At 50.3% G+C, this 12,412-nt stretch overlaps 6 protein-coding genes across 6 annotated transcripts; 2 read left to right on the top strand and 4 right to left on the bottom strand.

Annotated features, from left to right (window-relative positions):
* BDV38DRAFT_139495 (HMG-box domain-containing protein) lies at positions 1-1,592 on the bottom strand. Its single transcript, XM_032051402.1, has 3 exons — positions 735-1,592; positions 373-675; positions 1-309 (listed from the first exon to the last, which is right to left on the bottom strand). Exons 1-3 carry the CDS (start codon positions 1,287-1,289, stop codon positions 208-210), a joined length of 960 nt encoding a protein of 319 aa, XP_031911524.1. The 5' UTR covers positions 1,290-1,592; the 3' UTR covers positions 1-207.
* Position 1,593: 1 nt separating this feature from the next.
* On the top strand, positions 1,594-5,834 carry BDV38DRAFT_139491 (DEAD/DEAH box RNA helicase). Its single transcript, XM_032051401.1, has 5 exons — positions 1,594-1,940; positions 1,998-2,312; positions 2,376-2,805; positions 2,864-5,254; positions 5,325-5,834. The coding sequence occupies exons 1-5, from the start codon at positions 1,797-1,799 to the stop codon at positions 5,597-5,599; spliced, it is 3,555 nt and encodes a 1,184-aa protein (XP_031911523.1). The 5' UTR covers positions 1,594-1,796; the 3' UTR covers positions 5,600-5,834.
* Positions 5,835-5,893: 59 nt separating this feature from the next.
* Positions 5,894-6,363, bottom strand: BDV38DRAFT_284897 (uncharacterized protein; the record flags this gene model as incomplete). The annotated part of the gene is made up of 2 exons (XM_032060371.1): positions 5,894-6,055; positions 6,133-6,363. The coding sequence occupies 2 exons, from the start codon at positions 6,361-6,363 to the stop codon at positions 5,894-5,896; spliced, it is 393 nt and encodes a 130-aa protein (XP_031911522.1).
* A 1,465-nt stretch (positions 6,364-7,828) lies between these two features.
* BDV38DRAFT_272804 (C2H2-type zinc finger protein) lies at positions 7,829-9,678 on the top strand (the record flags this gene model as incomplete). The annotated part of the gene is made up of 4 exons (XM_032057556.1): positions 7,829-9,128; positions 9,179-9,319; positions 9,366-9,442; positions 9,577-9,678. 4 exons carry the CDS (start codon positions 7,829-7,831, stop codon positions 9,676-9,678), a joined length of 1,620 nt encoding a protein of 539 aa, XP_031911521.1.
* Positions 9,679-10,144: 466 nt separating this feature from the next.
* Positions 10,145-10,789, bottom strand: BDV38DRAFT_284895 (uncharacterized protein; the record flags this gene model as incomplete). Its single annotated transcript, XM_032060370.1, has 2 exons — positions 10,145-10,481; positions 10,542-10,789. 2 exons carry the CDS (start codon positions 10,787-10,789, stop codon positions 10,145-10,147), a joined length of 585 nt encoding a protein of 194 aa, XP_031911520.1.
* Positions 10,790-11,086: 297 nt separating this feature from the next.
* Positions 11,087-12,038, bottom strand: BDV38DRAFT_294624 (SDR family NAD(P)-dependent oxidoreductase; the record flags this gene model as incomplete). The annotated part of the gene is made up of 2 exons (XM_032062535.1): positions 11,087-11,925; positions 11,987-12,038. 2 exons carry the CDS (start codon positions 12,036-12,038, stop codon positions 11,087-11,089), a joined length of 891 nt encoding a protein of 296 aa, XP_031911519.1.
* Between the last annotated feature and the right edge of the window lie 374 nt (positions 12,039-12,412).

Here is a 12,412-nt window from a genome sequence, read left to right as displayed (position 1 = left end):
ACAGCGTATTTAGAATACAAGCAACCAATTGATCGAGATAAACCCTTGAACACCTGAGACGCAAACAGACGAAAGAAGGATGATGGTAGGAAAAATACTTGTCATTTGTAGGAAAAATCGACCATCTTCAGTGGCTCATCCAGACTCAAAGTCACCGTTGTTCCTTGAACCAAAGCAAAAGCTTACAAGCTTTACTTATATAAACTTTTACTCGGAGGACTTTCGAACCTTTGGCGGCTCCTCGCCGTATACCTCTTGATACTCGCGGAGATAACGTTCTGTATCGGCGAGTTGGAGTTTGTGGTATTTCTGGTCCATGTTAGCTTCATCCACATATGTGTATCATCTTCAGAAGGGCGCGGGGAGGCGTACCTCTTTCTCCGTGTCCGTCAAGCCATTCCATTCCTCTGCGACCCGTGCACTAATGTCCTTGACGGCCATGTGTTTGAAGTCGCCCTGACCAGTGCGTTCAAGGTAGAAGAAGACATAGGAAGAGGAAGGACGCTTAACCAATCGCTCATCCCGAAGAAGGGAATACCTCTTGCTCGTGAGCCTTGTCAATTTGTTTCGTGCGAGATTCGCTTCTTTGATCTGAAGTGGCGTGTGGGATTTGATCCATTGGTTGTATGTAGACTCATTAGAGTTTCTGTTGGACTCTGCAACTGCGGTGAGGCGCTGTCATATCTAGTCAGTAATTTACACACTGCCACAATCCATTCGGGTACCGGACGAACCTCTCGCTCTTCCTCACTGATTGTCTTGGTGAGCTCACTAGCAGCTTTGAACGCCTCTTGCGGGGTCTTGTGAGTCTTCTTCGTTTCTTGAAGCTTTTCGATAATAATCAAGTTAGACACACGCTCCGGAAGTTTCTTTGGTGCTTCCAGCGCAGTAGCCTTGAGGGCCTTAATCTGATCCCTGAATTCCCGTGCCTTCTTGGCTTCCTTTTGCTTCTCAGTCAATTGCTTTCTTGGCTTGGGTTTGGGCTTCGTTGTCGAGCTCTTCTTGGCTTTTTTGGTTTTCTTGGTCCCGCCCTTGGTGGATTTGGTCGCCTTTGTCTTCTCGCTCTTGGTATCACTTGTGGTCGCATAGGTCTTAAGTAGGCGTTGCGAGAACACGCTGGTCGACGGAAGTACCCTGGAAATTGGGCGTAAAGTCTGACCGCGCGTAATCAAAGAAATGCGTCTCACATGGCTCTGGGCAACAGCTACACGGATAGGACGAGAGAACGCATCGCTAAGATGCAGGCTCCGGAGGAGGCCTCCTCCACGGCGAGCTAGATTCAAAGGCATGGTCCAAACAATGCGAGGAAAATAACTGCAATTGGGAAGGGAACCGACAATGTAGCATGTAAGTGCTATTCAACAAAGACAGGAGAGGCTGAGCTCTAAGATTAGTAGTACTAGGAGCTTCTGCTGCAGGGACCTTAGCTGCAAGAGCTCTAAGACGAATGCGGGCGGTTGGGATCGCGTCACTCACTGGTCGTTTGGGGGTAGACCGAAATAGGAAGGTATACACACGTGATCGAAGCTGCTAGGAAGCTGCTGAATCACGTGATAGATAGGGCCCTTTGGGTTGCCAGAGGATAAGGTACAACTGAAAAAAGAATAGATGGAGAACCGTATCTCCGCGCTTCGGAAGCCGCCAAACCTCGCCACCGTGCTCAATCCGACCTTTACTGATTTTATAACAACAGAGCCTTGCTTTTAATGGAAGGGTAATAATTGCTCTGATATTTACTTCGCGTACTCGAATTCCTTTGAGCTTCAGTAATACTCACTCATCGCTGGCCTGCAACAATGGCTCGCCACGGGGATACTCGCTCACCATCACCTGTAGGCAGCACATATTCTTCGTCCAGACGGAGTCGCAGAGATGATGATCGCTATGAGAGGAGTAGGCGAGACGATGGGCGCAGCTACCGAAGATCTCGCAGCCCTGAGGTATGTCAATCGGATGCCCCAGTCCTATCCTGATCTTTCTCTAATATCTACATTCAGAAGCGATACCGTGAACGCGACCGTGATTCATATCGTAGACGTGACCGCTCGCTAGACAGACGCGCCGATTACCGTGATGAAGATACGTATAGACCAAGTCGACGGGATCGTTCCCGCGATCGACGTCGGTCGAGAGATAGAGATGATGATCGGGATTACCGTCGCAGAAGTCGCGATAGAGATTTTCGAAGCAGGCGAGATGACTCCCGCGACAGGGCTCGGAGACGGACAGATGATTCTGCTGACTTGAAACACAAGTCTAGACGGGATGATAGCCGGGAGCGGACCAGAGATTCCGTTCCCAGGTCTCGAGAGGTAAGCGCATATGGTCCCCTTCGATTCTATAGTCGGGTACTCATCGACCGTATTATCTCACAGACATCGAAGCCTTCGACGCCAGCGGCCAACACTGGTCCGACAGAAGACGAAAAGCGAGCCGAAAGACTAGCCAAGCTCGAAGCTTGGAAACAAAAGCAAGCCGCTGAGAAGGAGCGCAAACAACGAGAAGCCGCCGCAGCTGGTGGGGCAAGAAGCATCCTAGATGAGATCGACAGAAAGTCAGGTTTATCACCGGCTGTTGGGTCTCCCCAGTCTCCTGCGACTCCCGTTGACGCTGCCCCAGCCGCGTATGCTGGAAAGTTTGACCCGAAGGCGATTGCAAAGAGTGCCGCACCGGTGCCAGCTGTGAAGTCTGTACTGGGGGATGATATTGCTGTTCCGCCGCCCGCTAAGACATCTGCTACCTTCCCTCCTACAAAGACTCAGGTTCAAGCTAACAAACCTTCTGCTACGACAAGCAAAGCTTCATGTACGTCTCAGCCTTCTGCTCATTCTAACTTGGATCGCACTAATTTGACATTTGGCAGCTCTGAAAGTAAAGGGAAACGTGGGTAGTTTTGGTTTGGGAGCCAAGCAGGCCACAGATACCGAGAAAGCGTCAGCGACGAAGACCCTAGGCTTTGGCGAAGAAGAATCCACTCGGCGGAAGTTGGAGAGATTACCAACACCTCCGTTAGATGACGCCAAAGACGCTAATAAGGAAGAAGATGTGACAGTAGAAGACGATGACGATGACGTTGACATGCAGGATGGTGGCACTGAGGAGGAAAATGCAGCCGCAGCACGAGCGGCTGCAGAGAGGAGAGAAGAGCGACTGCAGAATGAGGCTCGTGGTTCTCAATCAAATGGCGACGTTCAAATGAGTGATGCGTCGAACCAAAAAGCGCCGGACGACATGGAAGTGGACGCACAAGAAGAGGAAGAAGTGGATCCCCTGGATGCCTTCATGTCTGAATTAGCAGAGTCTGCCCCTCCGAAAAAAAAGGTTGGCGCCAAGTTCGCGAAAGCCAAAGCACAGCAGCCTGAGGCTCTCTTTGGAGACGAGAATGATATGGACATGACCGCTGTCGGTGACGGCGATGCAGATGATTTCCTTGCTATTGCTAACAAGGCCAAAAAGAAGAAGGATATCCCAACTGTTGATCACAAGAAGGTGGAATACGAATCTTTTCGCAAGAAGTTTTACACCGAGCCTTCTGATTTAGCAGCGATGTCCGAGGAAGAGGCTGCTAGCCTGCGGTTGGAACTTGACGGCATTAAAGTCCGTGGTGTGGAGGTTCCTAGGCCAGTGTCGAAATGGTCTCAGTGTGGTTTGGGTGTGCAAACCTTGGACGTGATCGATAGACTAGGCTATACTGCACCCACTTCGATCCAAGCGCAAGCTATCCCAGCGATTATGTCCGGCCGTGATGTGATCGGTGTAGCGAAGACTGGTTCGGGTAAAACGATTGCATTTTTGATCCCTATGTTTCGGCATATTAAGGATCAGAGGCCGTTGGACAATATGGAAGGTCCTGTTGGTCTTATAATGACACCGACTCGTGAATTGGCAACACAGATTCATAAAGATTGTAAACCGTTCTTGAAAGCTTTGAATCTTCGTGCGGTTTGCGCTTATGGTGGCGCTCCAATCAAAGACCAAATTTCTGACCTAAAGCGTGGCGCAGAGATTATTGTCTGCACACCTGGACGTATGATTGATTTGCTAGCAGCAAACGCTGGCAGAGTTACAAACTTACGCAGGGTCACATATGTCGTTTTGGACGAAGCTGATCGCATGTTCGATATGGGATTTGAGCCTCAAGTCATGAAGATCTTGGCCAACGTCCGACCTGATAAGCAGACTGTCTTGTTCTCCGCTACCTTCCCGCGGAACATGGAGGCCTTGGCTCGTAAGACCCTGAACAAGCCCGTTGAAATCGTGGTTGGCGGTAGAAGCGTTGTTGCGCCTGAGATCACACAAATAGTGGAAGTTCGGGATGAGGACAAAAAGTTTATCCGGCTTCTTGAGCTTCTAGGTAACCTGTACTCTAGCGACGAAAACGAAGATGCACGGGCGTTGATCTTCGTTGAACGTCAGGAGGGCGCCGATACACTACTTCGTGAGTTGATGCGTAAGGGTTATCCCTGCATGTCCATTCACGGAGGTAAGGATCAGATTGACCGTGACTCCACCATCGAGGACTTCAAAGCAGGTATTTTCCCGGTCTTGATTGCCACGTCCGTTGCGGCCCGTGGCTTGGATGTGAAACAACTCAAACTCGTGGTAAACTATGATGCGCCGAACCATCTCGAAGACTATGTCCACCGTGCTGGACGAACTGGCCGAGCTGGTAATACTGGTACAGCGGTTACGTTCCTGACAGAAGACCAGGAGCGGTACTCTGTTGATATTGCTAAGGCGTTGAAGCAGAGTGGACAGTCCGTACCGGAGCCTGTGCAGAAGATGGTTGACTCCTTCTTAGAGAAGGTCAAAGCAGGCAAAGAAAAGGCTAGTGCGTCTGGGTTTGGTGGAAAGGGTCTGGAGCGCCTTGATCAGGAGCGAGATGCTGCTCGTATGCGTGAGCGCAAGACCTACAAGACTGGCGACGAAGGCGAAGAAGAGGAAGAAAAGGATGAGAAGAATGAACAGGCCGAGGAACGATTCAACAAGGCTCTCTCATCGGTTCAATCCGCCGCTGCGCCAAGCTTACCTGGCGTTCCTAAGGGCATTGATTTGGATGGCAAGATCACCGTGCACAGGACTGAAAAGGATGCCAATGGTACGAAGAACCCACTGGACAAGGTGGGTTCGGCGGTTGCTGATATTCACGCTCGTCTGAGCCGTGCTGGTGTGATGAGGTCTGGAGTGCCCATTGACAACCGTGGGCCTGATGCCGGAGCTTTCCATGCTACGCTTGAGATCAATGACTTCCCCCGTAAGTTCATCCCCTGCTGTGGGCTTTTATCGTCGATTCTGATTCGGCTACTAACACAATCGCACAACAGAGAAAGCTCGGTGGGCAGTCACCAACCGGACCAATGTGGCCAAAATTCTCGAAGCTACAGGAACATCTATTACTACGAAAGGCAGTTTCTATGCCACTGGCAAGGAGCCAGGTCCTGGAGAGAACCCCAAACTGTATATCCTTGTTGAGGGTGAAACAGAGTTGTCTGTGACAAACGCCATGCGCGAATTGATGCGGTTACTCAAGGAGGGAACCATCGCTGCTGCCGATAGTGACGCGAGGGCTCCGGTTGGAGGACGTTATAATGTGCTTTAAGTATCAGCGCTTACATATAGCTGTATCATATCTCGAACATACAGAATCTTATTCCTGTGGAACGAATCGCACTCTTATAAGCTTGGGTATCATAGCCAAATTCCTCAACGGTTACTCTGTACCGGTGCCCACAATAAAGTCACGACGCGCTAAAGATCACTGTACTTAACTTAAACGCTCACTAACTGCCAAACTCCAAACGAAGAAAGCCAAAAAGAAAAGTAAAATAAAAGAAAGAGACACCGGCGATCGCCAGCCCAGAATCAAGCTTCAACCGAGTAATCTGTACATCCATCACTCCCATCTTCTAGCCTCAGCAGCATTATCCGCATCCCTAGCAGCTCTTTCATCCCGACTAGCCTCACCCAACGTCTGTGCGTGTGTCTGGGCCTTTTGAGCTGCCAACTTTGAACCTAATTTGCCCTTGTTGCCCGCCGTAGTAGATTCAGCCCGTTTCTAAAGATCCTGCATTAGCACACAACCTTGCCCAGCGACACTATACAGATCTCCTGGGAAAGAAAGAAGTAACTCACCTGCGCTGCAATCGCCGCATTCGTCCGCGCATCAGCTGTATCCGCGCCGGCCCCTGGAGCCCCCGCGCCGCCCAGGGTCCTCCCTGTACTGGCATTTGCGGGGAGCGGGGCGCGTGGACCGGAGCTGGACTTCCCTGTTTCTCCGGGGGGAGCATTGGCGGAGCCCAGAACGCGACCAGGGCTGGAAAAGGCCTCGGGTTCGTTTTTAGAGCGGGAGCAGATGTTTCCCATTCTTCTGGTTTGGTTTTGTTCTTGAGGTTGGTGGATTGGTGAGGTGAGGTCACTGGAGGACGGGAAGGATTGATTGGGTTTAGCGGTGGTGATCGGCCATATGCAGTGTATGTGTCTCACTGTGTGACGGGTTCCGACAGGGCTAGGAGGCTCGATTGATGTGATTGATATGTCAGATTGGGTAGATTTAGTTGTGGGGTAATGCGATTGAAGGTTGATAGAGCCGTTAAGATTTCAAGATTGTACGGAGATAAGAAGTTCATTAGGTTGTAGCCTACCCGTTCGGGGAATGACGATAAATCTGGAGTAAGAACGGCAGGTGCACGTGGTTTGGGCCCGCCTTGCATTTGCAATCCTCAGGTTGGAGATTTTCGTACTGCGCTCAGTCTTCCCATATCCATTGAATGGAAACAATATTGCAAAAATTATTATTGGGATGAGGAGTATTCTTGCTGATAATATGTCTTCTACTATTACGGGCTCATGTACACACAGCCTATCTCTGTTCGACCGGATCCATGGTTATAGGGCGATTTGTAGGGCCATCGACGAACATAAGTGGGTTCCGCTCTGGGAAAAAAGTGGTGCCAGGGGAAGTGGGAAATAAAGGAGCCTGATTCCACAGGCAACCTGCCTTTCGTGAATTTACAGTTTGCCGTTTTTTTTTTTTTTTTTTTTTTCTTCACACCCGCCTGACCCGTGACCCAATGAGGCAGTCACAGACTACTTAATCCTACTCTGGACACATACAGCCAGCAAAAAAGCTTTTTGAATGCCTGAAAAACTTGGTACCGAGATAATAGGGGACTTCACAAATCTGGGCACGCTCATTCGCCGAGGTTAGGCGGGCAATGACGCCCTAACCCGCAAGGTACTCACAGGCCGCTTTCCACTTCTCCCAAGGTCCTCAACCGTTGTCTGGATTTGGTGACTGAAACTTATGTGTGATAGAATCACCGCAAGACGAATCATAACTCTATACTGAAGGTCACTTCATTTTATACATCTCAGAACGCTCCCAAGGTCCTCGCCCCCCTCTGGTCCCTCATGCCCCAGGCGGTCAGGTTTTTTCGCTTCCAATTGCACCGGCCATTCCAGGCGATCGTGACGCACTGTGCATGGCTGGTTGAGCCTGGTTGACAATCTCGGTTATTATCCCCGTGGTTTCTGCAACTGGAAAGATAGCGATCCTTCTTATTGGTATGTAGTATATCCGTCTGCTCGATCGCGTGGTGGCGATGTGGGCTAACGCTTGCGAAGTCTGATGTGCTCAAGGACAAACACCCCATATCGCCGAGTGATCTCCCCCCGCCTCACTCTTCTCTTACCTTCTCTCCGGGTGGCACTTGCGTTTGACCCTTCGTGAACTTTGTTCCTGGATTCAAACCCAACGGTCTAATTTCTCTCCCGGATACCAGGAGACTGTCCCGACGTCAAGTGACGTCGGTTGGGTTTGCCGTACACCATGGCTTCTCACACTAAAAAGGACGATTACTGCCTCGAGTGTCAATGGGAGTCATTTCACATAGACGGGAAAGAATCGGAGAACCAGTCGGATGCCCCCGCAACATCCCAGTGGGATTGCTCAGGCGAGGGACATGACGCCTCGCTCGATCACTGTCATGTCGACGACGCCTGCTGCGACATGGACGACTGCTCCATCACTTGTCCCTCGGTTTGCGACGGGCTCGTGGAGTGCGATGACACCGTATGCACCGACACCCACTGCAATGATGGCTGTGACGATACGCATTGCGAGAACGCCGAGACCCTTTGCTTTGATGAACACTGCTTTGGTAACGATGGTAACGATGCAACTGTTGCAGACCATACGCTGGAGTCTCTTTTAGGGCTAGCAGGCCCCATTAATCTGGAATCCAACGAGTTACTTTCGGCATGTACAGTTGGACAATCCCAAGGAGATGAACTGCCCAAAACAACGGGTAATGTAACTTCGGAGATGGTGACTCCTCATCCCTCTCTGGATTCCCTCTTCCCTCAGCATTCGATCCCGGTCGCCCATTGCCATACGCACAGTTTCCCTCATTTTCATTTCCATGACTCCTCTAAAGACGCTCACGGCAACACGATGCACCAACCGTTCCCGGTTCAGAACGGTGTTAATCCGGCAGATGTATTCCATATGCTGGGAATGTGTCCCGACCTTTCCGCCTGTCAAAACTTTCATGTACACGAAAACACGAACTGCGACCATGTTAACAAACCGAATCCTGACACTGGTTCTAATTCATTCGCCTGTTTCCATATCCCGCCTAATGTTAATCTTAACGACCTCATGAAAAGCCCGGTACATATCCACAGTAACCCCTCGAGGGGCCCTTGTCGCACGCACCACCGCTGTCGCACGCATGCGCATGCTCATGTGCATCCATACGGACATTATTCGCCATACTCCCGCCAGTCCCGCTCCAGCGTGAGCTCGCAATTGATATCCAGCCCGGGCGATAGCCCTCCACCTCTGGAGGGCGGGACACCGTCGGTGCTGACAAGCCCGGTTACTCCGACCGAGAACGAAGTGCATATTTGCAAGTGGACCACCACGTCAAGTGGCGTCAAGACTATTTGCGGTGCTCAATTCTCTGATTCCTGTACTCTTCAGGAGCATTTGATCGCGCAACACATGTCAACCATCAATGGCGCCAAGGGTACCGGATACTACTGCTGCTGGGAGGGCTGCCACCGTCCGGATGAACCATTCTCGCAGAAGTCCAAGCTACAAGGCCATTTCCTGACCCATAGCAACTGTAAGTCCTCACCCGTCCTTATCACGGACAGAGACTGACACACAGGGAAGACAAAAACTTCAAATGCTCCGTCTGTGGCAAATTTTTCGCTCGACAGGCAACGTTGGAACGGCATGAACGAAGCCATCGGGGGGAGAAGCCCTACAAGTGCTCTGAATGCGGGAAAGCTTTCACGGACAGTAGTGAACTGAGTATGTGCAATTATATGGTGTAAGCTGGCTCGTGCTGACCGAATAGAAACCCATTCACGGACGCACACCGGAGAGAAACCCTTCAAGTGTACCTTTCCTGGATGTAACTTCCAGACCGGTGATGTGAGTGCCTAGCTTATCCATTACTTGAGGCCAGACAACGCTAACGTAATTCTTGTAGTCATCAAACATGTCTAGCCACCGCTTAAGTATGTTGTAGTCCATCTTTTTGCCAGCTGCGATACTAATAGATACAGCACATGGTGAACGGAAACACAAATGCATTTACCCAGGATGTACCAAGAGCTTTACTCGACCTGGTGAGTGCCTACGACATCTACTGGTGTTCCGCATGCTGACCATGCCAGACCAACTGAAGCGACATATGAGATCGACCCACAAACACGACAGTTCGACCGTGATGTCCCCCGTTTCAGAACAGTTTACACTCTCTTTCCCCATCGTTTAGAGTTTGGAGTTCTCAGGCCCTATTATACCTATTTTACAACCTACTGTCGACACGGGAATGGCGCGACCGGAGTTGGAATACATATCTAGGGGTCAGATTTACATTACATTCAGGACTATTCGCAGAACACAAAAAAGAGATACCTAGGTTGGATATATGATGATTAACGAGCTGTCTGATGACGATTCGTCTATTTTACAAGTCATGTATAGTATCAGTTTGCTATGTCAGCAGATAAACAGCATCACACCCCGGAATAATGGCAACAATGCAATATCATGATACCGTCGTCAACCAATGCCCAACAATCCAGTATCCATTACCCCCGCATTTAAACTCACAGACTAGACCGATAATTAATCATCCTTAGCCCTCTCCTCCAACGCCTCCACCGCATTCGCCAACTCCCTCACCCGCTGCCCAACCCTCCTCTTGACCTCCTGGCGGACCTCAGGCGCAATATCCCCTGGGTCAAAATACGTCGACACCATCTGACTCCCGGAATCATCCGGTTGCGTCTGCTGCGGCTGATGCGACTCCTCATACGAGGGCATTTCGGTCGTATAGAGCGCAAACACAGCGCTCAACTGATCCAATGCGTCGCGCGCCGACTCCCGGTCCGAGGCCGCGTAGATGGTCGTGCCGTTTGTGCTGTCCGTTGCGATCTCGAACTCGTCTTTAGCAGTTTCGTAGCTTTTGTTCTAATTAGTAAGATGTTCATTTGAATGTGGAGATAGGGAAGGGGGGATTTACAGTTCTTGGAGTTCTTCGACCATTAGGTCGGCTTGGCTTTTGCCGCTGGAGGTTTGGGTTGATCTCCATCTTGTTTGAGTCGCGAATTGGGGGCGAGATAGAGAGAGGGGTTTGGTTGTGGTGTGCATGCCTGGTGAAGCATGTTTTGGAAGACATGTTGATAGTGGTCGGAGGTTACGGATGGGGGTTGCGATGATGATCCGAGAGGGACGGAGGAGGCGGAGGGAGGTTGTACGCAGGGGAGACATAGTTGATATTTTCTTGCTGTTCTCAGTTAGAGTACTTGATTTTCTGTTGTTGAGATGGAATTGAGTAGATGGGGATGGTTTGAATTTGAAGTAAAACTCCGGAGAAGGAGAGTTGGAGATAAATGGGGTGATCAAAATGTCCGAGGGATGACGTCGGTACTTGACTAATGTATTCATTCATGTGCATTCCTTTGCCCTACTTTTCTCAAAGTATCACCCATACACAGTCCAGACTAACGAAAAACACTCTAATTCTATACCAATTGCTCCTAAAAAAAAGAAAACATATAAAATAAATCAGAGACCCATTTTCATGCCCCCATTAGCACACACCACACTGCCCGTACACCAGAACCCATCCTGGGTACACAACATCCCCACCACCCCCGCAATCTCACTAGTAAAGGCCGGCCGTCTGCCCCCCATTTTCTCCTTAATCAAATACCGTTGCTCATCCGTCAAGCTCTTCATCTTCTCATCTCCGTCCACAACCTTACTCAATGGCGTATTGTCCAGCCATCCCTGCATCTGCTGCCAAAACGCCTCCCCAGTAGCAAAATACATATCCCCAATAACCGGCCCCGGATTCACCGAATTAACCGTAGCCCGATCCGCCAACTCCCTAGCCCAAGTCCGCGTCATCGCCTCCAACGCCGCCTTAGTACCTCCATACACCGTCTGGCCCGTAAATCCAATACTACTCGACACACTGGAGATATTAACAATGCGCCCACTGCGATCGGTAGGCAAGAACGGCGCAACAGCCTGCGTCAGCAGCAACGGCGCAAGCACGTTAATGGTATAGTGCCAGTTGAAGTACTCGCGGTCCATAGGGCCCTTTTCCTCGTCATTGAGGAAGCGGTCCTGGCTCACGCCTGCGTTGTTGATTAGGATGTCGACTTGAAGAGTTCCTGTCGTCTCAGAGCTAAAGTTTTCCTTAGCGCTGTTGAGGATTGTGGTTACCGCTTCTTCGGTGTGGAGGAGGTCGGCTTGCACACAGAGACATTTTATGGAGTGTTGGCTTGCGAGCTCGGCGCAGAGGGTTTCGGTCCGCGATTGGGAGCTCGCGGACGTGTAGTTTAGTAGTAGAGAGCAGCCTTTTGAGGCGAGGTTGCGGGCTATCGCTTCACCGATTCCTGGGGGTTTGTGTTAATTGAGTTGCTTGTTTAGTGGGGAGGGGAATGGACTTGGACTTACCCCGCGAACCGCCGGTGACGATACCAAATTTGCCTTCTAGGGGTCTGGACATTTTGTGGAGGTGTTTTTATGGAGGTAGATGTAGAGGGTGAGTATGTACTGTACAGGAACTTGTAGATGTAGACGGAAGTTCCCACAGGTATAGGTTATAGAGACAAACTCTTAATACTTTGATCACGCGCCAGGAACGACGAGACTGGTTTATATAGTTTAGATCCCATCCCCAATACTGCGCCGTTTAAATACAAACCTATTTAACCGCTTCCTACCGATTTGCCCGCGCAATGGGTCATTGAAGGGTTTCTGTGGATCTCATGGATATTCTTTCTCTCCACCTACGGAAAATTACCCTTTTAGGTTCCGGTGGTACACCCAATCCTTATCTTATCATCATTAACATTGTCACCATCCCACCATCCCACCATC

This window comes from Aspergillus pseudotamarii, assembly GCF_009193445.1.
Source record: "Aspergillus pseudotamarii strain CBS 117625 unplaced genomic scaffold BDV38scaffold_43, whole genome shotgun sequence".
NCBI classification, from domain to species: domain Eukaryota; kingdom Fungi; phylum Ascomycota; class Eurotiomycetes; order Eurotiales; family Aspergillaceae; genus Aspergillus; species Aspergillus pseudotamarii.
This window is presented reverse-complemented; position numbering and strand designations above follow the sequence as displayed.

Coding starts and splice junctions, on each gene's coding strand:
- BDV38DRAFT_139495 (XM_032051402.1), bottom strand. CDS start 1,289: ATGCCTTTGAATCTAGCTCGCCGTGGAGGAGGCCTCCTCCGGAGCCTG. Junction 676..734: donor TCAGTGAGGAAGAGCGAGAG/GTTCGTCCGGTA, acceptor TAGATATGACAG/CGCCTCACCGCAGTTGCAGA. Junction 310..372: donor TGACGGACACGGAGAAAGAG/GTACGCCTCCCC, acceptor AACATGGACCAG/AAATACCACAAACTCCAACT.
- BDV38DRAFT_139491 (XM_032051401.1), top strand. CDS start 1,797: ATGGCTCGCCACGGGGATACTCGCTCACCATCACCTGTAGGCAGCACA. Junction 1,941..1,997: donor GAAGATCTCGCAGCCCTGAG/GTATGTCAATCG, acceptor ATCTACATTCAG/AAGCGATACCGTGAACGCGA. Junction 5,255..5,324: donor TGAGATCAATGACTTCCCCC/GTAAGTTCATCC, acceptor ATCGCACAACAG/AGAAAGCTCGGTGGGCAGTC.